Source organism: Lampris incognitus, chromosome 17 (genome assembly GCF_029633865.1).
Source record: "Lampris incognitus isolate fLamInc1 chromosome 17, fLamInc1.hap2, whole genome shotgun sequence".
NCBI lineage: Eukaryota > Metazoa > Chordata > Actinopteri > Lampriformes > Lampridae > Lampris > Lampris incognitus.
In genome coordinates, this window is record NC_079227.1 from 35,884,908 (window position 1) to 35,910,449 (window position 25,542).

Sequence of the window (25,542 nt, forward strand, 5' to 3'; positions counted from 1 at the left end):
GTGTGTGTGTGTGTGTGTGTGTGTGTGTGTGTGTGTGTGTGTGTGTGTGTGTGTGTGTGTGTGTGTGTGTGTGTGTGTGTGTGTGTGTGTGTGTGTTGTGACTTGATGCATCTAGTGCAGTAGTTAGAGGAAAGATGCATGCTTGCTTCCCACCTGCTTTTCTAACCTCTTGCTTACAGCTTGCTGCCACTGGCTAGCCCTTGTGGTGAACAAGGAAGCCACCCAGTGCGTAAGCCATCCCCCGCCAGTACATAGCCCCTGCTTCACCAAGACCCCTGTCATACCTCCTTGTGGCCACACACGGAAACTGGGCACCTCTCGTCCTCGGGGCAAACTTGGTTGGGGATCTCGGAGCTGCAGTGGTCCCCAGAGGCTGTTCGTGGGCAACCACTGTCCCGCTGCCTTGTGTGAAGTCCATTGAGACAAAGGCTGGGGGAGCACACCCCGAGAGAAAAGAAACATGTTTGGCAGCACACATTAGGCGGTTCTTCGACAGTCTGGCGTTTCCGGCAGCCTCCTGCAGATGGGTGACTGGTCATCCTGAGTATAAGCCCCTGCCACCAGGACCAACCTGTCATGGCAAAGACAGTGCTACTGAGGACTGCACACCCCCTGTGGCACTCTAAAAACCTCCTTGCGTAGGTCTCCACCTCTGACCATGGTGTACAATATCTGGCTTTATATCCAGTTGAAGTCTGGTGGCTTTGGGGTGTCTGGCGATGGGAGCAGGGTAGAACTGGCCTGGGAGCTCCTAATCAGAGCCCTGCACATCAGCATCACGGGGTATCTGGTCGCTAGCAGCTGGGATTGAGTGGCAGCTGCTTTTGGCAGACCCCCGTGTGACTGAGCAGCCCTATTAAGGGACCATACTGCTCACCCCAAATGGGGAGGGGCTTATAAAAGGTGGCCTAAAAATTGTCCACTCATTCAACCTCCTGAGTACTAAGTTATCGCACCTACTGGGAATTCCATCCTGTGGTAAAAACAAGAAAATGATCCCATTCAAATTGGCAACATGGAATGTTAGGATTCGCCTTGATAATGATGGCAACATACGACATCGAAGGACCGCGGTGATAACTGAGCAACTGAGACTCTATAACATGGACATTGTTGGTCTCAGCAAAACCAGGCTCCTGGGTGAAGGCTCCCTGAGAGCAGAAGCAGGAGGGTACACCTTTTTCTGGACAAGCTATCCACTTGGTGGACAACATCAGCATGGTGTTGGACTGGCAATCAAGAACAGAATTCTGCTCAGCCTCAGTGAAACACCCACTGGACTAAGTGAGAAGCTAATTGACCCTCTGTATCCCCCTAGCAAAGGCACACTATGCCACTCTAATAAGTGCATATGTGCCAACACAACAATCTGACAATGGTGTGAAGGACAGCTTCTACCAGCAAGTAGATGAGGCCCTTCATCGTATCCCAGATTTCTCCTCTATAACATCAGGAGGGTTTGCCCATTTCTCACCGACGAGACAGCACAGGTGCTCATCCAGGCTCTGGTCATCTCCCGGCTGGACTACGGCGACTCCCTCCTTGCTGGAGCTCCGGCGTCGGCCATCAGACCTCTGGAGCTTGTTCAGAAAGCTGCAGCTCGTCTGGTGTTCAACCGCCCAAAGTTTTCCCACACAACTCCCCTTCTCATGTCCCTACACTGGCTCCCAGTAGCTGCTCGCATCCAGTTTAAGACTCTGGTGCTAGCCTACAGGGCAGTGAAGCGAACAGCTCCTTCCTATCTCCAGGCCATGGTCAAGCCCTACACCCCCGCCCGACCACTTCGCTCTGCTGCCTCGGGACGCCTGGTTGCCCCGTCGCTCAGAGGCCCCTGCTGCCGATCGACCCGGTCACGGCTCTGTTCTGTCCTGGCCCCACGGTGGTGGACTGACTCCCCACTGATGTCAGCACAGCGGAGTCGCTGCCCGTCTTTCGGCGCAGGTTGAAAACTCACCTCTTTAAGAACTACCGCCCTGTTACTTGTTATTAGCACTTATTGTGTTCACTCATTAAAAAAATCTTTCTTGCACTTTTACTTCAGCACTGGTTTTGCTCTTAGATGCTTGTTTAGATGCACTTATGACCTCTGATGACTAGTAGTTGTCCTGATTTCCTACGTTAAATGTTGCACTTATTGTAAGTCGCTTTGGATAAAAGTGTCGGCTAAATGACTGTAGCGTAATGTAAATATGGGTTACTTTTGACACGACTCTGGACGAAACGATATTCTACCAAAGACCCATGTAATAAATTGTGTCTGCAAATGAGTGAGAACAGATCACAAGGGAGTGATTTCCTTTTTAACTCCCTTTCCCTGATGCTTGGTCTGCAAGCACAAACATTTCATATCCCCCAGAGGTATTTGGTTTACAAACGCAACCAGGAAATTATACATAGTGTGGCTACATACATTGTACTTGTTAAAGATATTTCCTTTGCCCGAGGTCTCACAAGATGCTTCACATGCAGTGCATGCGTGCAGTGCGTGGTCACGTCAAATCAGTTTATTTATAAAGCACAATCAAAAACAACAGTGAGCAAACTGCTGTGCATTATCAGAAATCGACAAAGTGAGAAGTAGTGTGGCGGCTCGCAGGTAGAAAAAACACAAAGTCGTAAAAGTGTTGATAGTCAGTAGATAAAGCAACAGACATGAGGAGACACAGCATATGCACCAGCACACATCCACAGGCAACCCGTACACCGCCACACAAACATGGCCACACACAAGCAGAGCCAACCAATTCAAATGAACAGAACAGAAATGGGTATTGGGACAGAATTTGAATGAGTCAATGATGGGGGCCGACTTGATGCCATACAGGAGGCTGTTTCACAGTCAAGGGAGGCTGCAACAAAAAAAGGCTTAATTTTGGACATGGTTCTAAGCTGGATGAAACAAGACTTAGCTACTGGGTTCAAGTTAAAGAGCTGAGTCAAAAAATACACCGAGGTTTTTAGGTAAAGGGCAGGTCAGAGAAGGACAAGTAGCCTACGTTGTTGGTGATGTTTTTGGTGGTCAGGAGGGCTGAATATGCAAAGCTCCAATTTTCTCGCATTCAGCTGGAGAAAGTTATTAACCATCAGTATTTGATATTCTCAAGACAGTCCCAAAGCCTGTTCAAGGCGCAGAGACAGTTTGGCTTTAGTGGGAGACACAGCTGAGTATTGTCCACAATGACAATGGAAATATTACTTTCTAGGGTGGCTATGGTGCGGCACTGTGGCGCAGTGGTTAGCGCGGTTTCCTCACAGCAAGAAGGTCCTGGGTTCGAGCCCTGTGGTTGTCCAACCTTGGGGGTCATCCCAGGTCGTCCTCTGTGTGGAGTTGGCATGTTCTCCTCGTGTCTGTGTTGGGTTTCCTCCGGGTGCTCCGGTTTCCTCCCACAGTCCAAAGACATGTAGGTCAGGTGACTCGGCCGTACTAATTTGTCCCCAGGTGTGAATGTGTTTGTGTGCATTGGCTCTGTGATGGACTGGCCGCCTGTCCAGGGTGTCTCCCCGCCTGCCGCCCATTGACTGCTGGGATAGGCTCCAGCATCCCCATGACCCTGAGAGCAGGATAAGCGGTTTGGATAACAGATGGATGGATGGATAGATGACTATCTACTCATAGATTTTCGTAATGTGTGTGTGTGTGTGTGTGGTGTTAGTGTGTGTTAGTGTAGATAGCGGGACCGAAAACTAAAGCATTTATGATCCTAATTATTTTTGGAGGTGGTGGGTATTGTCTCAGAGAGTAAGGGGAAAATCCCAGAAAATTAAAAGTATGCATAATTATGCATAAATATGCAAAATATGCATTTTTCTAAAAATGGCTAAAAACCACTTTTCTCGGCATTTCAGATGATCCTGAGCATCTTTGATTTTTTCACCTACATAAAAATTTTTTCTGGGACTTGGAAATATTTTGGCATTATGCAAAATACATGCATTTTTGCAAAAATGCACTTATGATCCTAATTTTTTTTGGAGGTGGTAGGTATTGTTCCAGAGAGGACCAGAAAAATTGCAGAAAATTAAAATTATTATAATAATTATGCATAATCATGCAAAATATGCATTTTCTAAAAATGGCTAAAAACCACTTTTCTCGGCATTTCAGATGATTCTGAGCATTTGGGGGGAGGGAGTTGGAGTGCGGGGGGGTTTAGGGGCAGGGGGAAGGTGGTTAGCTGGCAGGATGAAGAGGAGGGAGATTTAGACGGGTGGATAACCAAACCGCTACATTGTAGCGGGGTTCTTCTAGTATAGATATAAGGTGAGAATGAAAATGTAACCACTGGGACTCCACAGGAATTGCTGAGCTTGATGAAAAAACCCTGTTTTGAATGAGACGGTTCTGTTCAGGAGGTAGGAGGTAAACCAACCAAGGGCTGTGACATGCACAAGCATAAGAAGGTTTATCAGTAAGTCATGCCTATCAAAGGCAGCGTTGAGGTATTTTGTACCTCGACTGCTGGATGGCACAGTCACCAGAGTCAACAAACTGCAGTAGGTCATTAGATACCTTCAAAATGGCGGATTCTGTAATATGCAGTACAAAAAGCCAGCATGGAAATTTTCCAGGATGGTTTTTCGGTTCATAAAGGAAAGGAGCTGAGAGAGGACAACTTTTTCAAGAACATTAGATGAGGAAGGTAGTTTGGAGACAGGTTGTAAGTTGCTTGCAGCTGTAGGATATAGGTTGGTCTTTTCGAGGAGCAGTTGCACCTCTGCATCTTTAAAACAGGATGAAACAGTACTTGTGGCCAGAGAACTATTGATTATTGACAGAGTGCTGCAGCCCAGTATATTAACTACCTCTTTAAGAAGGATTGGCAGTTTGTAGGTTTCATTTGAGAATCTATTTCTATGAAACAAAGAAGAGACATGGGCGGCACTGTGGCGCAGTGGTTAGCATGGTCGCCTCACAGCAAGAAGGTCCTGGGTCCGAACCCTGTGGTAGTCCCGGGTCGTCCTCTGTGTGGAGTTTGCATGTTCTCCCCGTGTCTGTGTGGGTTTCCTCCGGGTGCTCCGGTTTCCTCCCACAGTCCAAAGACATGTAGGTCAAGGGGGATCGGCCATACTAAATTGTCCCTAGGTGTCAATGGGTTTGTGTGTGTGTGTGTGTGTGTGTGTGTGTGTGTGTGGGCCCTGTGATGGACTGGTGGCCTGTCCAGGTGTCTCCCCGCCTGCCCAATGACTGCTGGGATAGGCTACAGCATTCCACGACCCTAATTCGGATGAGCGGCTTGGATAATGGATGGAAAGAAGAGAAATTGGTTCACAGTGATTTAGGACTGCAGAGTTGACTAGATGAAGAGGTCACAGACAGGAAGTAGATGTCTGACCCAATGTTGACAGTTTCATTGACAAAGAACTTGGAAAAATTCTTCACTTGTTGAAGGAGTGACATCCAAGCCAGCTTTGTCAGAGGGACTGAGGACAGAGTTAATTGTGCTAACTGGGATCTGTGTGAAGCACTATCAAAGTGTCCAGTTGTCTTTGTGCATTGCTTCATTATCATTAGTATTGACATTATTTTCACTTGTAGTCATTAAGGGTTTTGTTTCTAAATCTGATACAGCATTTATGTGGCGCTTTTCTTCCTCCAAATTAAGCGTCTATGGAAATATGGTGCGATCCATTATCGTTTACTCTGTTTTTCACTGTTTAAAATTGAATCCCCTGAGACTAACTGGGATTAAGGACTAATACAAATAGAAAATAGCAATTGACTACAAATAGACTTGGCTTGAAACCTGACATTCACCTCTGAAACGCATCAGAGTTGGCCTGTTTAGGTAAAGTTGAGAAGTGATGTAGTTTATTTGCTTTTTTTCTTTCTTTCTGCTTCCAGTGTGGGAAGATGGCGGCACAAATTCACATTTGCGGCGGCCTCACCCGGCACTGCCCATGCAGTGTCTTTGTTCACGTCCGCGTGTAAGTTTTGTCTTCATTTGATGGCTGGGAGAGCTGGCGCTGGAATGGCCGGGAGAGCTTGGTCTGCTACGTCTTGTGGGACAAGGGACCGCGGCCCTGCCTGGAACTGTGCCCGAGGAGGTAACACCGAGGGCGGTCTGTCAGGATGCGGAAGTGGGGCAGGCTAAGCTAACTGCTAGCCCATGCAGAACAGCAGTTCCGATAACACCAAGGGTGGTCTGGCGGCGGCCTCACCTGGCGTCGACTGTGGTGTTTTTGGTGTCGTCGTGTGGAGTGCGCAGAGGTGTGTTGAAGGTGTCTGGCTGGGAGGGCTGGCGTTGGATCGGCTGGGGGAGCCTGGTCTGCTGCATCCCGTGGGCCCAAGGACCATGTCCTCGGCCTGGAGCTGCGCCCGAGGAGGAAGCACCAAGGGCGGTCAGATAGGACGCTAAGCTGCTAACCGCTAGCCCATGCAGACTGGCAGTTCCGACAGTCATCCTGGCTGGTGTTCATTCCCTTGGACTGTGATTTTTATTTTTTTTTTAGTTTGGATATATGTTAGTTAGCATGGTTCTCTTAGTTTTTGGATATGTGTTTTTGTGTTGCACTGCTGTGGGCTGGAGGAAACAAATGAAATGACAAATAAAGTGTTCCTGATTCCTGATTCTTATGCCTTTCTTGCTTTTTTCTCCCTCCGTTTCCATCTGTTTGACAATTCCTGTATGCTAACTAAAGCTGGCCATTCTGTTGAAATTCATCCCTGATGTATTTTGTTGTACAGTGGAAGTTCGATACGTATATGTTCTCTGTGCATACGATACACCCTGTGCAATGTAACATTGTTGTAATGTTTACACTTTCATGCTCTGTGTTTTGTTCCAGGTGAAGGTAAACCCGGTCAACGTTACGCCACCCATCCAGGGTGTGGACCAAGACCAAAACATACAGCCACCATCTGACAGGCCAGGAATTCTGTACTCTATCCTCATCGGTAGGTGACAAATGTAATCTGTCCCGTTTGAATTGGATAGTATTATCATAATCACAGGAACAAAGAGCTTTCCAGAAGGAGAGGAGAGCAATGCACAACACGGCATGCCATTATCAAGGAGATGCCAAAGTGTATCAGAGACTGTAGTCATCATTTCAGGCATTCAGCAATGTTAAGTAAAATTGGTTCACAACAGACAATATACATTAACGGGGGCGTCCGGGTGGCGTGGGGTCTATTCTGTTGCCTACCAACATGGGGATCGCTGGTTCGAATTCCCCGTGTTACCTCCAGCTTGATCAGGCATCAATACAGACACTATTGGCCGTGTCTGCGGGGGGGAAGCCGGATGTGGGTATGTGTCCTGGTCGCTGCACTAGTACCACCTCTGGCCAGTTGGGGTGCCTGTTCGGGGGGGAGGGGGAACTGGAGGGATCCTCTAATGCGCTACGTCCCCCTGGTGAAACTCCTCACTGTCAGGTGAAAAGCGGCTGTCGACTCCACATGTATCGGAGGAGGCATGTGGTAGTCTGCAGCCCTCCCCCGGATCGACAGAAAGGGTGGAGCAGCGACCGAGACGGCTCGGAAGAGTGGGGTAATTGGACGGATACAATTTGGGAGAAAAGGGCAGAAAAAATCCTCAAAAAGAAAGAGCTGGGTCTTTAGCTTCAACTTAAAGGTGGATAGGGACTCCATTTTCATTAACGTTTCATCAAACGGTCAACATTTCATCAATCGTCTAAGTGGCTTTGTCATTCTCAACTTACTCCAGGTATCCTCCAACCTTATAAACAGCACAGTTGCATAATGACCAAAACCAATGATCGTTTTCATATGCAAATTGCCATAACCATTAACTAGAGTTACAGTGGCCATGTGTCCTATTCACAGAGGGTTGGGGAATAGATGCAATCACAGCATTGTAAGATGGTGACAGATGCCCCCCCCCCCCCGCTCCCCTCGGTTCAAGGATGGTCGTACCCTCTTCACGTAGAGGGCCTGTTAGACTCCCTGTTCAAACCAGCGTTCCTCCCTATCAAGGATGTGCACATCCTCACCCTTGAAAGAGGTTGGTTGTTTAGGGTGCCTGCGGAGAATTAGTAATCTGCTTGATTGCCAGTTAAGCACCTATTCATACCGTATGCCCAGGGAGGTACAACCAGAGGTTGAAGGCAGCACCAGACATGGGGACTTGTAGTGTGTTGTTAGTCATAAGGGACTGCATTTGAGTCAGTTGCTCCCCCTTATAAAGACTGCATATGTTTGGATTTGAGTGGAGCATTATGGACCCTGTGCCTGACTCCATCCCATGTCTTGTGAGGTGTATGGACTGTTTCTTACAAAAGGTAAATGAATTCTTCAATGTCTGGAAAACGTTTTCTACCTCCAGAGTCCAAATGAAAGAGTGTTACCCTTCTTGCTGAGAGTGATGAGGGGAGCTGCCACTAAACTTGAGAGTCTGATAAACTGACCATAGAATTTGTAAAAACCCAGAAGCTGCTTGACAGAGATGGGTTGGGGCCCATTTGTGGCAGCTTTGACCTTCCTGGATCCACCTGGAACCTTCCAACCTTCTCCGTGAACTCAGTCACACATTGGAAAGTGGTTTCATCTAGACGCGACGTGAGTCTCTGTTGGATCTGCTCCTCTTGGGCTTTCAAAAATTATTTTGTCTCACCTGTTTGTTCAGCAGCTGGCTCTGTGCCTGCTGGGGAATCTTTCTAGATCGGCTGCCCTTGACCGAAGATTTCATCTGCAGGCTGTTAGGTGTAATCCCGCTCTGTTTGCACATGAGGCTGAATCTCAGGTGGTTCCTGTAGTCGGCCATTTCACGCACCGTTTGCTTGTACAACTTTAGGCAAGCCTCTCTGAAATGAGTCAAACTGTCTCAATGCATGCTCCATAATCCAGGTAAGGAAAGCCCAGAAATTTGAATCAGTTTATTGGGGGAAACATTTCATCACTCGACTAAATGACTGTCAGTCTGTACCGACTGCAGGTATCCCCAACCTTATAAACGGCACATTAAAAGCTCTGCAGTGGGTCGTCAAGGCGGCCCAGCATATCACCGGTTCCCAGCCATAAAATACATTTATCACAAAGGCTGCCTTCGAAGGGGTCTGAGCATCAGCAGAGATCCCACCCACCCCAACCATGGACTGTTCTCCCCCCCTGTGCTCTGGGAGGCGCTACAGGAGCCTCAGAGCCCGCACTATCAGGCTCAAAAACAGCTTCTTTCCCCAAGCTGTTGCCCACCTGAACCTGGCTACCCACTGAATGTGGATATTTTTTAAATATTGTTGTACTCCAGCTCTCTTTTAACTTATTTTTAGCTTTTGGTCTTCATGTGTGTATATCTTATACTGGGTTTGCTGGGTTTGTCTGCTTGTCTTGCACTGTTTGGTGAAGCCACAGCCCTCATTTCATTTTTAACATGTGCCTGCACGTTGTTTTTGATGACAATACATTGAATTGAATTACAACGCACACACACACACTAATTATAAAGAGGAAGTAGACACACGCGCGCACACACACTTTGTTGAATGTATGTGATTATGTGCACCTCTGTTGCTGCCCATCACTCAGGCACGTGATTTCTCTGCTGAGTGAGGCAGCATTCCAGAGCCTCATGGTTCCCCCAGGCTGTGTGTGTGTGTGTGTGGGTGGGTGGGTGGGTGGGTGTGTGTGTGGGGGGGAGAGGAGCATCCCCACCTGTGGAGAGCTGAGACAAGAAAACCCTCAGTATTATCACAGGGACACATACTGGCACATGCGTGCATATACGATGAACACTCAAATAAACCAGACACAAAGGCACTGATTGTGCATCAATCATCTTCACAATCCTTGTTCATTAATGAGCTTTGCTTGAAAAAAAAACTCTCCCCTCTCTTGATTAACTGTTTCTTTCTCTCTCTCCTTGCTTGCCTTTCTCTAGGGAAACCCGACTCCTATAAAGAGTATTTCAACTTGAACAGAACCACGGCAGAACTTCTGCTGTTGAAGCCCATCGATAGGGAATTCTACCACAGATTTGATCTGGTGATTAAGGTGAGGAGCAATGCAACTTTGTAGTGTTGTGTGTGCGTGTGCGTGCGTGTGTGTGTTCATGTGTGTGTCAGAATAGGAAAGACATAGCTATTTACGGGCATGCAGATGCGCACACATGCATGTGTCAAACGGAAAAGGCATTAAAATGTTTCTCACCCTTTCTGCAGCACTAACACACACCTTAACTCCAATTTATTCAGTTTTGAAATTCTACCCCCCGAAACTAATTGTGAACATCCCCAAAATAGTCCACCAACTGTTGCTCAATGGCACCTGACGCTTCAATAAATGCAAAATATTCCTTAACATAATTTGTCTTCTTGTGCACTCCAGGTTCTGCCAGTTAAATGAAGACTACGCCAAACATTTCAAAATGGCAGTAATTGTAAAGTATCAGAGTTCGTGCTGTGCTGTGTGGGGGTGATTTCTGTCTTGATTAGGGACTAGGCTGGTAATAGAATTATATCACTGAGCTTGCACAAAGTTCTGCTCCACTGGAAATGTCTCAGTAATAGACATCCTCTCACAGTGATTTTTTTTAATTTAATCTGTGTGTAGGTGTTTGCATGTGTGCATTCCTTTGTACACATATATGTGTGTGCTCAGCTCCAGTACGTTTTTTATGTAATCAGGTAATGCATTAGTTTGGGTCATGAAACCAAATCGCTGGGGGGCAGTAAACCTAGTGGAATCACACATGAATGGATGATTAAGTAGGAGAGAAAGAGGAGTAAATAAGGCAAGCAAGAGAGAGCCAGAAGGAGGGGCTAATAGCGGAAGACAAGCTGAAAATGCTAAGAGAAGTGAACAAGTAAAGAAACAAAGAAGGAATCTAAATGTCACGAGGGACGCTGCGCAGTGGAGTTGTGGACCCAAGTGCAGAAATTAAAACACGAGGGGAATGTACAGTTCAAATGGCCTGAAGTTGTGGTCAAACAAGAAAAGGAGCAACGATCAGCAAATCCTGCAAAGGTTCGGAATGCAAGAAACATGCAAGGGTCAAAACATGGAAAGGCTTTAGTCACAATTGGGAAACAGAACTAGCATGAGTGCAGAGAAAAAAGTTTACAGAGACTGAGGCATTAAACTTACAAACACTTGGACTGAAATACTGGCAAAAACATATCAGTACAGGTGATTACACAAATTACTAAATAAGGGAGATGAAATGGAAACGGATGATCTGGATGATCTGCTAACGGGAGCAGCCGAAAGTAGTAGTAGTAGACTGAATAAGGGAGATGGCTAGTGACACAATAATCTAGCGAATTCGGGGGACAACGCAACCACAGGAACTGCCGCGAAGCGAACCTGTATCGCCCGCACCGCAGGAGACATCGCTAACCGCTAGACTAAAGGGTCAGACCCTCTAGCCAGCGTGTCTACTTATGCATGCACGTTACAATACATTGCATAGAATCAGGGACTGAGGCGGGAGCCATGACAGTATCCTCCTCCAAGGAACAGTTGCTGATGTTTCACTTGAATTTTCAGGGCTGAGTTGGCATAAGTCCCTGACGAGTTGCAGGTTGTGGATGTGTCAAGTCAGGACCAAGGAACACTCCATGATCGTTACCTTTCCCAGTCCACTAAATACTGAATTACTCTTCCAACTCGTCGGGGAGTTAAGGATACGGTGTAAAATGTAAGCTGGCTGGCTGGCTAGACATCGATGAACTGAGATTTAGGATGTGGTTTGGCTGCTGGAGATGAGGAACTGGTACCTACAGGCTTAAGCAAAAAACACATGACAGTATTTATCTTTGTGGAGGGAGGTAATTGTAAACAGTAATTAACTTAATTCACCTTCTTACAGTCTTGGTCTTGAGGGAACCAATGTAGAGAGGGGCCATATTCTGAGACGCTGCTCTGAGGACTAGGTCTTTAGCCACCAGCCAAACTCTCCCATTGGAAATGCACGATTGGGACAACATCACCAGTAGGTCAATAGAGTTAGCTGATGAGAGAGTTTGTGCTGAGCCCAAATGGAGCTTGCAGAAATGAAAGCCCAGATGCTGTTATTTGTGGAAGGGCAGCCAGAATCTCTGATGCTCGAGTGCATGGTGAACTCCAGGTTGTCCCATCAGTGGGAGTGTGTGCCCTCTGGAGTACTCCAGAATGGACAGCATGAGGAACATAGAAATGCACTCTTGGCTGAACCTTCCAGTCTGGCTCATACAGTTGAGCTCTCTTTACCTCTATCTCAAGTCCCTAGGTTACTGACACATTGGCATAGTAGGAACAGCTCTTGAGTGACCTCTTTTTCAGGACCCTCCAACTGCCAAGACAGAGCATCTACCCTCTGGTTCTTGGACCTTGGTCAATAGGTGGGGGGTAAAATGGAATTGGTTAAAGATAAGGGACCTACAGGCCTAGCAAAGTAGATCTGCTTAGCCTCCTGGTCCAGGAGGCTAAGCAGATCTGGCGACCACAAAAACCTAATGTGTATCCAGGACTCCTGGATACACATTAGGTTTTTGTGTCAGACCAGACCCCAAATGGATGTTCTTCTAACCAGTGCTGACACTCCAGCATCAACTTCACCTCCAGAAGTTTCCCACAGCTTGGGTGCATGCGTACGCAGTGACCGGCAGCAGTGGGAGCCTGTTGGTCAGTTTGTATAAGTTTGTACTGTCTTGTTAAGTTCGTTACATTTGCCATCATCTGTGATGACCTGTAGACCCTAGTCTCTCCAATGGTTGCTTAAATCGTATTATTGCTCACTGGCATGGATTGGACTGTGCTTTTCATGTCAGTGGTGTTGGCGTCAGTGTGGCACCTGATCAAATGGCTAATCATTGCACCTGAACCCAAGAAGATTCAGTACCCCAGGGACTCACTGCTCAAACTCAACCACGCTCTGAGTTACAGACCACCTGCGGACCTAGTTTTCTCTAAGTTGGTGGAGTTGTCCATGATCATGGCAAAGGCGGCTACAACAGAGCACCTCAGCATTAACTGAGAAAGCAGGGTAGGAGAGGAGATGTGTGGGAAAGCACGAGATGGAAACCCTTGTCTTGCATCCCCTTGGCTTCCATTATCCTGGCCAATGCCCTGTCCCTCCGCAATAAGACTGAGGAACTCCGGGCTCTTGTCTGCTACCAACACGAGTTCAAAGATGCCTATATCCTGGCTTTCGCAGAGACATGGCTCAGGCAGAAGGACTCTGATGGTGAGGGGGCAATAGACAAGTTTGGGGCTCCACATCACATGGACCAGGAGACTGCGACCACCAGCACGTCATCCAGAGGTGGGGTATGTCGCTATACAAATGAACGCTGGTGTAAAACTGTTCTAGTCAGAGGGAGACTATGTACCAAAGACTTTGAACTGCTTTCAGTGTCCATGTGCCCATTCTATTTGCCATGGGTGTTTTTGGGATTGTAGGTTATATCCATCCAAATGCTAATGAGAATAATGTCTCTGAGCAAATTTTTCAATTGTGCTGAGACTTCAGTTGCTATGGCCAGACGTTCCTAATCTAATTTTGGGTAACTTCAATCACTGTTCACTGGAGAAGACCCTCAGGGGCTTCCATTAGTATGTGTCTTGTCCCACCAGGGAAGACAAGATACATGACCGGTGTTATGGCTGTCTTAAAATTGCCTATAAATCATTTCCACTCCCTCTGCTGGTCTCAGCAGATCACAGTTGTGTGTATTTGGTTCCTTCATATCATATGTGTTTTCAGAGGGGAAAGTGTCCATTAGAAACATTTAAATGTGGTGAGAGGAAGCTGCATTGACACGGCAAGACTGTTTCGATAGTACAGCCTGGGAGGAGTTCACTGAATCCCCTGGCGACATTGATGAACTCACGGACGTGGTTAGTTCCTGGATATCATATTGTGAGGACATTGTCATTCCTGCAAAGACAGTTAAGATGTGAACCATGGGTGAGCAGACACTTTAAAGTGTTATTAAATAAGAAGAAACAGGCTTTTAAACCGGGAAATCTGCCTGAGTTTATGTCTGTACAAAGGGAGATCAAACAGGAAATTAGGAGGGCTAAATTATGCTACAAAAAAGTTGAAGACAAGCTAATTAATAACAATTTGGAGTCAGCTTGGGACATTATCAGGACTATGTTTGGGCTAACTGACAATGTTAAGGAAAGAGTGATACTAGAAGGGTTCACTTCAGATCAAGTTCTGGCACAAGAGTTGAACAGATATTACTCCAGATTTGATGTGTATGATTTTAGCAATGAAACATCCATTATCCAAACCGCTTATCCTGCTCTCAGGGTCATGGGATGCTGGAGCCTATCCCAGCAGTCATTGGGCGGCAGGTGGGGCGACATTCTGGACAGGCCGCCAGGCCATCACAGGGCCGACACACACACACACACATTAGTACAATTTAGTATGGCCGATTCACTTGGCCTACATGTCGTTGGACTGTGGGAGGAAATTGGAGCATCCGGAGAAAACCCACGCAGACACAGGGAGAACATGCAAACTCCACACAGAGGACGACCTGGAACGAACACCCCGGGGCTTGAACCCAGGATCTTCTTGCTGTGAGGCAACTGCACTAACCACTGCACCACCGTGCCACCCCCAATGAATGAACGAATGAATGAATGAATGAATGAATGAGTGAGTGAATAAATGAATGCATGAATGAATGAATGAATGAATGAATGAATGAATGAATGAATGAATGAATGAATGAATGAAAGAAAGAAACAGCTATTTTTTTAAAAATACTCTATTGAAACCCAGTCACTTGGCCACTCCTTTTCATCTTCACATTGTTGTGAATACTTTTAAGCATTGTAAAACCAGAGTAAATGCTGGCCCTGATAATATTGGTAATCGAATGCTCATCCACAGTGCAGATAAACCTGGCCCTTTTAATCCTATTTTTAATCTGTTACTTTCTCAGCAGAGGGTCCCCAATTAGTGGAAACAATCCACCATAGTTCCTGTTGCCAAAACCAAACTTCCTGAGTCTGAATGACTTCAAACCCATAGCCCTAACCTCAATAGTAATGAAGTCATTCAAAAAATTGGAGCAAGAAGAACTACTGAACAGGACTGAACATCTTGACCCACTGAACTTTGCATTTAGGAGCAAGACGGGGCTTCATGGTGCCACACCAACTTTGCTCAATTACATATGCAAGCACCTTGAGAGCTCTAACAACCATACAAGATTATTGTTTATTGCCTTTCATCAGCCTTCAACACCATACATCCACATCTGCTAGTCCAGAAGCTCGCAGACAAGTTTGGCTTGGACAGAGGTATTGTTGGCTGGATTCTAGATTTCCTCACGTGCAACACGCAAAGAGTGAGAGGAAATGATAAATTTTTCGAGCTGTCCATCCACTGGCTCTCCCCAGCAATGCATCTTCTCTCTACGGTACATACTGTACACTGCCGCAGCCTGTATGGACACCATCATATCTTAAAGTTTGCCGATGATACAGTCATAGTGAGCCTGTAAACAGCCAAGAAATTTATCATGGTCCTGTGGTTAACTATTTTTCAAATTGAAAAATTGAATCAGAATCAGCAACACTTTATTTGTCATTTCATTTCATGCACTTGTGCACATGAAATTAAATATTGTTTCCTCCAGCCCACAGCAGTGCAACACAAGGACCGTTCACATATTCAAGAACTACAAGAATGCATATATCCAAACTAACACATATATCTAAACTAAAAAAAAAATCACTGTCCAGAAGAATGAACACCAGCCAGGATGACTATCAGAACTGCCGATCTGCATGGGCTAGCAGTTAGCTTAGCCTGCCCCGCTTCCGCATCCTGACAGACCACACTTGGTGTTTCCTCGTCGAGCGTAGCTCCGGTCAGGGCCGTGGTCATTGGGCCCAAAGGACGCAGCAGACCAAGCTGTCCCAGCTGATCCAGCGCCAGCTCTCCCAACCATCAAACAAAGACAAACTTAGACGTGGACAAAGAGACTGCATGGACGGTATTGGGTGAGGCCACCGCAAACGTGAATTTGCACTGCAATCTTCCCACACCGGAAGCGGAAAATGGGTCAGAGACTAAGAATATGTGTATTGATTTTAGGTGTTCTCACCCCTCTCCTGACAGTACAGTGATTTTATGGCCAGAATACATATATAGTGGAGTCCTACAAGTATTTGGGTACTATATTAGAGAAATTTGAGAGTAGTATTGATATGGTGTACAAGTAAAGCCAGCAACATCTCTTTTGTCTCAGGAAACTCTCTAAATTTCAGGTTGACGGGACCGTGATGTCGATCGTTTATTGATCTTTTATTGAGTCTGTGGTCACTTTCTCCTTTATCTGCTGTTATTAATCTCTCAAAGTTCATCCATCCGTTATCCAAACCGCTTATCCTGCTCTCAGGGTCGCGGGGATGCTGGAGCGTACCCCAGCAGTGATTGGGCGGCAGGTGCGGAGGCACCCTGGACAGGCCGCTAGTCCATCACAGGGCGCGCGCACCCACACCCACACCAAGGGACAACTTAGTACCGCCGATTCACCTGACCTACATGTCTTTGGACGGAAACCGGAGCACCCGGAGGAAACCCACGCAGACACGGGGAGAACATGCAAACTCCACAGAGGACAACCCAGGACGACCCCCACCCAAGGTTGGACTACCCTGAGGCTCGAACCCAGGATCTTCTTGCTGTGAGGCAACTGTGCTAACCAGTGCTCCACTGTGCCACCTAATCGCTCAAAGTAAAAAACAAAAATGTACTCAATAAGGTAGTTAATTTCTGTAGCAAAATAACTGGCGCTGCACAAAAGTCTCTGCAGGATCTTTACAATAGTTACATAAGAAAGCAGAATTCATCATGTCTGATTGTTCCCATCATTTACATAAATAGTTTCAGTTTCTGCCATCCGGTACCCTCCTCAGACTTCCACTAGATGAAACCAACAGATAAACAGTCCTTAAAACACTCTGCCATCTCCCTCCTAAACTCTAGGGGCAAAAGGTAGTTATTTGCATAATGTTTTAACTTATTGTTGTGTTCCACTGACTGTTTTACTGAGTATTTGTTTTTTGGTCTAAGTGTGGTGTCCATGTGCCCTGTGTTTTATGTGTGCTAAATGTATGCATCCCACTGCTGCATAACCCATGGCCCCACTGGGGAAAAACAAAGTTGATTGATTGATTGATTGATTGATTGATTGATTGATTGATTGATTGATTGATTGATTGATTGATTGATTGATTGATTGATTGATTGATTGATTGATAACTACTCTGCTGGAGAGACCATTTTGAAAAGAAAGCACAGAGGTGAAGTTATTTGGCTTTTTCCCATTGTGAGAACCCTGCACTGACTCCCATGTCTACGGCACCCACCTCCGACATGAAGGGCAGCGAGGGATAAGAGTGAGCCAAAACAGGGACACAGTTGTGGGTGTGGGTCTAAGCTGGAGAGACAGTTGTGGTAGTTGGTTGTTTAGGGTGCCTGTGGAGAATTAGTAATCAGCTTGATTGCCAGTTAAGCACCTATTCATACCTTATGCCCAGGGAGGTACAACCAGAGGTTGAAGGCAGCACCAGACATGGGGACTTGTAGTGTGTTGTTAGTCATAAGGGACTGCATTTGAGTCAGTTGCTCCCCCTTATAAAGACTGCATATGTTTGGATTTGAGCTGAGCATTATGGACCCTGTGCCTGACTCCATCCCATGTCTTGTGAGGTGTATGGACTGTTTCTTACAAAAGGTAAATGAATTCTTCAAGGTCTGGAAAAGGTTTTCTACCTCCAGAGTCCAAATGAAAGAGTGTTACCCTTCTTGCTGAGAGTGATGAGGGGAGCTGCCACTAAACTTGAGAGTCTGATAAACTGACAATAGAATTTGTAAAAACCCAGAAGCTGCTTGACAGAGATGGGTTGGGGCCCATTGGTGGCAGCCTTGACCTTCCTGGATCCACCTGGACGCAGGATTAAAAAAAAGATGTACACCAGAAAGGTGGTGGAGGAAACTGAACTTAGGCTCTCCCACTTGACAAATGGGTGGGGGTTCATCAGGTGGAGAACTCATCGGACATGCGGGATGGGTTCTTTGAGGGATTTGGAAAAAAATCAGAATATCATCCACATAGATGAAAACGAACGTTAATTCTGTCTCTGGGCCCAAGGCCAAAAATGACATGCAACACTTGTGAATATATGCATAATCATTGTCTGTCCAGAAAGGCAATCCCTTTGTTGTTTGTTTCTGGTGTCAGATTTACCCCAAGTGTTACTGACGCGGGATTGCGGATGCTCAAAACACAAATGTGATGATATACCATCAAGATGTGAGCATTTTACATTGTTTTTACTGTTGTTTTTAACGCTTTGTTTTGATAAACTGGCCGTTCAGCCTTCAGCTACTACCTTTATCTTTGTGTTGGAGAAGCCCAGTTGGGACGATACCTTGTCACAGTGGCGAGACAGGCCTAATGTCATGTTCCCATGGTGGGAAGATGGCGGTGTGAACTCGCGTTTGGGGCGGCCTCACCCAGTGCCGACCATGCATTGTCCTTGTCTAAGTTTGTGTCTTCGTGTAATTTGTTTGTCGATTTATTTATTTTTTTTCGTTTAATTGCTGTGAGAGCTGGCGATGGATCGGCTGAGAGAGCTTACAGCCCTTTCCAGAGCTGTACAGCCCTGCCCGGAGCTGTACCCGAGAGGCAACACCGAGGCAGTCTTGCAGCGGCCTCGCCCAGCGTCGACTGTGCAGTGCTTTTGTCTGCGTCGTCGTAGGGTGCAGGGGAGGTGTGTCGAAGGGGTCTGGCTGGGAGAGCTGGCGTTGGATCGGCTGAGGGTGCCTGGTCTGCTTCGTCTGATGGGCCCAGGGACCACGGCCCCTGCTTGGAGCTGCGCCCAGGGGGGAAACACCGAGGGCGGTCTGGCAGGATGCGGAAGCGGGGCAGGCTAAGCTAACTGCTAGCCCATGCAGACCGGCTAGTTCCCACAGTCATCCTGGCTGGCGTTCCTTCTCTGGACAGAGGAATTTTTTTTTGCGCTGTACTGAGTGGACTGTGTTTTTGTTACTTTGTTCCCTCTTTTGTTTTTTGTGTTGCACTGCTGTGGGCTGGGAGAAGCGAAATTTCGTTTCTTGTTGTATGCAAGTACGTGTAAGAAATTACAATAAATTGACTCTGATTCTGTCGTCCAGCGTTAGTCACACAACTTTTATGTCATATGGAAACATATATCCCATTCTAACATGCAGCCTGAACCGTAAGCTGTACAGCAAGTTCACATGTCGGGTTTCTGTGAGAATGCTAGCCAGAGTTGATATTCAGTAAAAGTTGTCAGGAATTTGCCAAATGAAGACCGAATAATGCTCATGGAAATATTTCTGAATGATGATCGTCGTAAGATTGCCATATTAATCTTACGTAAGATGCTTCGACAGGAACAAATGAACCAGTTGCAAGGAATGTATCCGCTACTTACTCTCTCTCTCTCTCTCTCTCTCTCTCTCTCTCTCTCTCGCTCTCTTTCTTTAGGCCGAGCAGGACAATGGCCACCCCCTCCCAGCCTTTGCTAACCTCCAAATCGAAGTTCTGGATGAAAATAACCAGGCACCTTACTTTCTGGAGGCCAGTTACCATGGCTATATCAGTGAAGCATCCCCTCTGGGTACCACTATAGCGTCCAGCATGAGTCTGTCTGCTCCGCTGGCCCTCACTGCTCTGGATAATGATGTGGAGGAGGTGAGGGCTAATCCACTCACACAAAAAGATGGATCCGTCGACAAACACATGCGTACTTGTGAACAGACACCAGAGCTAGCCCTGCTTAAAGACGTTCAAGATGACCGAATAGTCCACTGAATAGTCATGAATAATCACAGTGACAAACCAACATAGTACAAAGTGTGCAACTAGACTGAGTGAGTAAAGTGTAAGGTGTCTGTGGAAAGTGTCTGAGGCACTGTTGCCTACCAACACAGGGACCGCTGGTTCCTACCCTCGTGTTACCTCCGGTTTGGGCGGGCATCCCTACAGACACAATTGGCCGTGTCTGTGGGTGGGAAGCCGGATGTGGGTATGTGTCCTGGTTGCTATGCTAATGCCACCTCCGGTCGGTCGGAGCACCTGTTCGAGGGGGAGGGGGGAATAGCGTGATCCTCCCATACGCTACGTCTCCCTGGTGAAACTCCTCACTGTCAGGGGAAAAGAAGTGGCTGGTGATGCCACATGTATCGGAGGAAGCATGTGGTAGTCTGCGGCCCTCCCCGGATTGGCAGAGGGGGTGGAGCAGCGACTGGGGCGGCTCGGAAAATAGGGTAATTGGGGAGAAAAGGGGGGGATCCCCCCCCCCAAAAGCATCTGAGTAAAGTGGTAAAAGTGGCAGTACTATTACAAATGTAATTGTCGTTGTCATGTTGAGTTTAGTGTCCTTGTGTCCTGGGGGAAGGAACTCCTCCTGAGTCTCCGTGCTGACCTCGAGGCTGTGGAGGCGTCTGCCTGACTGCAGCATCTGAAACAGTCCATTGTTTGGGTGATGGGGATCCCTAATAATTCGTTGATCCCAGAAAGTTGAACCAGTTAATCTGGACACAACGTTGCGGGGGAGAAAAGTTTCATCTAGAGGTCTTCGTCAGTCCTGCCTGGATTACTGAGCATGCATCAAGACTATAATCCTTGTAGCTCTGGTCCTGCACCAGGGATTATATAATTCCGTACATAACCTGACAAAATACTTACTCAAATTAGCATAATAACACAACAACAGTAATTACAATAATACTATTATCATTTTTATTTATTTTTGTAAAACCCCCCCCCCCAAACTTCAAACACACACACACACACAGATTCTATGCAAATCTAGCGACGCAAAACCAATTAATTGTGTAAACAAGCATTAGTCAGCCGAAGCCCAAACACACCACAGGCTGGCAATGACAAGCACGCACTTAGAATCACAGTCACTCACATGCTCACCGAGCTGGAGAAGTGTAACCATTCAAGTAACACAAATACACACCGGCACCTGCAGGTCATCATACATGAATGCACATGCAAACATGGTCCACACATTTTATGCATATATTATTTTGCAGTAACGTTTCCCCTGACGTGGATTGTTGTACCGTCTGCCCTGCTAGCTGGCAGCCGGTGAGGGGCCTGTAGGTGTCGGCTGTGAGGGGCCTTTAATTTTAAAAATGTATTTCCCTTTTTTCTCCCAATTTAGTGGCCAATCGATCCCTATTTTAATTCAAACACCCACCCTCGTACTGCATGCGTTCGCCAACTGCATCTCTCCGGCCGGCAGTCTCGAACGAGACGCCTCCCCACTTTCGTGACAAGGCGACTCCAGGCCGAACCACTGCTTTTTCCGACACACACAGAGACGCATTCACGTGACGAACACAAGCCGACTCCGCCCCCCTCCCGAAGACAGTGCTGCCAATGATTGCTGCTTTATCGAGTCCGGCCATAGTCGGATCTGACGAGACCGGGGCGCGAACCCCGGTCCCCAGTGGGCAACTGCATTGACACAAAGCCGATGCTTAGACCGCTACACCACCGGGGACCCTGTGAGGGGCCTTTAGATATCAGCTGTGAGGGGCCTGTAGGTATCGGTCGTGAGGGGCCTGTAGGTATCGGCTGTGAGGGGCCTGTAGGTATCGGCTGTGAGGGGCCTGTAGGTATCGGCTGTGAGGGGCCTGTAGGGGCCTGTAGGTATCAGCTGTGAGGGGCCTGTAGGTATCGGCTGTGAGGGGCCTGTAGGTATCGGCTGTGAGGGGCCTGTATGTATCAGCTGTGAGGGGCCTGTAGGTATCGGCTGTGAGGGGCCTGTAGGTATCGGCTGTGAGGGGCCTGTAGGTATCAGCTGTGAGGGGCCTGTAGGTATCGGCTGTGAGGGGCCTGTAGGTATCAGCTGTGAGGGGCCTGTAGGTATCGGCTGTGAGGGGCCTGTAGGTATCGGCTGTGAGGGGCCTGTATGTATCGGCTGTGAGGGGCCTGTAGGGGCCTGTAGGTATCAGCTGTGAGGGGCCTGTAGGTATCGGCTGTGAGGGGTCTGTAGGGGCCTGTAGGTATCAGGTGTGAGGGGCCTGTAGGTATCAGGTCTGAGGGGCCTGTAGGTATCGGCTGTGAGGGGTCTGTAGGGGCCTGTAGGTATCGGCTGTGAGGGGCCTGTAGGTATCGGCTGTGAGGGGCCTGTAGGTATTGGCTGTGAGGGGCCTGTAGGTATCGGCTGTGAGGGGCCTGTAGGTATCGGCTGTGAGGGGCCTGTAGGTATCGGCTGTGAGGGGTCTGTAGGGGCCTGTAGGTATCAGGTGTGAGGGGCCTGTAGGTATCGGCTGTGAGGGGTCTGTAGGGGCCTGTAGGTATCAGGTGTGAGGGGCCTGTAGGTATCGGCTGTGAGGGGCCTGTAGGTATCGGCTGTGAGGGGCCTGTGGGGGCCTGTAGGTATCAGCTGTGAGGGGCCTGTAGGGGCCTGTAGGTATTGGCTGTGAGGGGCCTGTAGGTATTGGCTGTGAGGGGCCTGTAGGTATCGGCTGTGAGGGGCCTGTAGGTATCGGCTGTGAGGGGCCTGTAGGGGCCTGTAGGTATCAGCTGTGAGGGGCCTGTAGGGGCCTGTAGGTATCGGCTGTGAGGGGCCTGTAGGTGTCAGCTGTGAGGGGCCTTTAGGGGCCTGTAGGTATCAGCTGTGAGAGGCCTGTAGGTATCGGCTGTGAGGCCTGTATGTATCAGCTGTGAGGGGCCTGTAGGGGCCTGTAGGTATCAGCTGTGAGGGGCCTGTAGGTATCAGCTGTGAGAGGCCTGTAGGTATCAGCTGTGAGGGGCCTGTAGGTATCAGCTGTGAGAGGCCTGTAGGTATCGGCTGTGAGGGGCCTGTAGGTATCAGCTGTGAGGAGCCTGTAGGGGCCTGTAGGTATCAGCTGTGAGGAGCCTGTAGGTATCAGCTGTGAGGAGCCTGTAGGTATCGGCTGTGAGGGGCCTGTAGGTATCAGCTGTGAGAGGCCTGTAGGTATCAGCTGTGAGGGGCCTGTAGGTATCAGCTGTGAGAGGCCTGTAGGTATCAGCTGTGAGGGGCCTGTAGGTATCAGCTGTGAGAGGCCTGTAGGTATCAGCTGTGAGAGGCCTGTAGGTATCAGCTGTGAGAGGCCTGTAGGTATCAGCTGTGAGAGGCCTGTAGGTATCAGCTGTGAGGGGCCTGTAGGTATCAGCTGTGAGGGGCCTGTAGGTATCAGCTGTGAGAGGCCTGTAGGTATCAGCTGTGAGGGGCCTGTAGGTATCAGCTGTGAGGGGCCTGTAGGTATCAGCTGTGAGGGGCCTGTAGGTATCAGCTGTGAGGGGCCTGTAGGTATCAGCTGTGAGGGGCCTGTAGGTATCAGCTGTGAGGGGCCTGTAGGTATCAGCTGTGAGGGGCCTGTAGGTATCGGTTGTGAGGGGCCTGTAGGTATCAGCTGTGAGGGGCCTGTAGGTATCGGCTGTGAGGGGCCTGTAGGTATCAGCTGTGAGGGGCCTGTAGGTATCAGCTGTGAGGGGCCTGTAGGTATCAGCTGTGAGAGGCCTGTAGGTATCAGCTGTGAGAGGCCTGTAGGTATCAGCTGTGAGGGGCCTGTAGGTATCAGCTGTAAGAGGCCTGTAGGTATCGGCTGTGAGGGGCCTGTAGGTATCGGTTGTGAGGGGCCTGTAGGTATCAGCTGTGAGGGGCCTGTAGGTATCGGCTGTGAGGGGCCTGTAGGTATCGGCTGTGAGGGGTCTGTAGGGGCCTGTAGGTATCAGGTGTGAGGGGCCTGTAGGTATCGGCTGTGAGGGGCCTGTGGGGGCCTGTAGGTATCAGCTGTGAGGGGCCTGTAGGTATCGGCTGTGAGGGGCCTGTAGGTATCGGCTGTGAGGGGCCTGTAGGTATCAGCTGTGAGGGGCCTGTAGGTATCGGCTGTGAGGGGCCTGTAGATATCGGCTGGGAGGGGCCTGTAGGTATCAGCTGTGAGAGGCCTGTAGGTATCGGCTGTGAGGGGCCTGTAGGTATCGGTTGTGAGGGGCCTGTAGGTATCAGCTGTGAGGGGCCTGTAGGTATCGGCTGTGAGGGGCCTGTAGGTATCGGCTGTGAGGGGTCTGTAGGGGCCTGTAGGTATCAGGTGTGAGGGGCCTGTAGGTATCGGCTGTGAGGGGCCTGTGGGTATCGGCTGTGAGGGGTCTGTAGGGGCCTGTAGGTATCAGGTGTGAGGGGCCTGTAGGGGCCTGTAGGTATCGGCTGTGAGAGGCCTGTAGGTATCGGCTGTGAGGGGTCTGTAGGGGCCTGTAGGTATCAGGTGTGAGGGGCCTGTAGGGGCCTGTAGGTATCAGGTGTGAGGGGCCTGTAATCCACTGACTTCCGGGTTCTGCTACAGTGGTCATACCAGTTTCCTGTTTCTTGGCATGTGCTGTTGACAATGGCATATTTTTCGCCGTGCCTGCAAGATTCCCATCCATCCATGATCCTGCTCTCAGGGTCGCAGGGATGCTGCAGCCTATCAGTCATTGGGCGGCAGGCGGGGAGACACACTGGACAGGCCGCCAGGCCATCGCACAGAGCTGACACACACACACACAAACGCACACATTCACACCTAGGGACAATTTAGTACGGCCGATCCACCTGACCTACATGTCTTTGGACTGTGGGAGGAAACCGGAGGCCCCGGAGGAAACCCACACAGACACGAGGAGAACATGCAAACTCCACACAGAGGACGACCCGGGACGACCCTCAAGGTTGGACTACCCCGGGGCTCGAACCCAGGACCCTCTTGCTGTGAGGCGACCGTGCTAACCACCGCGCCGCCGTGCCGCTGCCTGCAAGATCTACCACGGATAAATGAATTGTCGACAAACTTGCACCTGCACCTACCAGCAAACGGGTGAAAAGTTTCAAGTTGTACATACTAAGTTACGTCCACAACTCCGCCCGTCCGTCTGCTCATCCTCATAATAGTGTCCGTAACTTGATGTGTACAACTTGAAACGTTTCAGCCGTTTGCTGGTAGGTGCGGGTGAGAGGTTGTCGACAGACCCGTGCATGCCGTTGACCTGTGTCCATGGTCAATCTTGCAGGCGTCATGAAGGATAGGCCATTGTCAACAGCCCACGCCAACAAACAGGAAGCTGATATGACCTCTGCAGTAGAGACCCGGAAGTCAGTGGACTACAGGTATGCACACGCTGCATCCCCCTGGTGAAACTCCTCACTGTCAGGTGAAAAGAAGCGGCTGGCAACTCCACATGTATCGGAGGAGGCGCGCCCTCACCGGATTGGCAGAGGAGGTGGAGCAGAGATCGGGACGCCTGGGAACAGGGAGGGGGTTAATTGGCCAGATACAACTGGGGAGAAAAAAAATAATCTGTATTTCCGCATGTCATTAATGAAGGACCTGTTATACTCATCTCAAACACCGGTAGCGCTCCTGGTGGGATGTTCTGTAATGTCCTCGGTTCGAAAGCTCAGGAAACCCTTCTGAGCTACTCCATCATGTCAGCAACAGGGTGGATGGTTAAAGGACTATGTTGGAGGACGGACGGAAAAAAGGAAAACAGATGGTGTGTCCAGGCCACTGCTTCTGTTTCCATTTCCCAGCTCTTTGTATGCAGACTCCACTTCCTGTCTGGCTTGGGACGTTTGAAGTG

At 48.6% G+C, this 25,542-nt stretch overlaps 1 protein-coding gene across 1 annotated transcript in view; it reads left to right on the plus strand.

Moving 5' to 3' along the window:
- LOC130127199 (protocadherin-15-like) overlaps positions 1-25,542 on the plus strand; it is a 409,304-nt gene that overhangs the window by 156,179 nt on the left and 227,583 nt on the right. Inside the window, 3 exon segments of the mRNA XM_056296769.1 lie at positions 6,787-6,895; positions 9,837-9,949; positions 19,423-19,629. Of these exon segments, the coding sequence (XP_056152744.1) occupies positions 6,787-6,895; positions 9,837-9,949; positions 19,423-19,629 (429 nt within the window).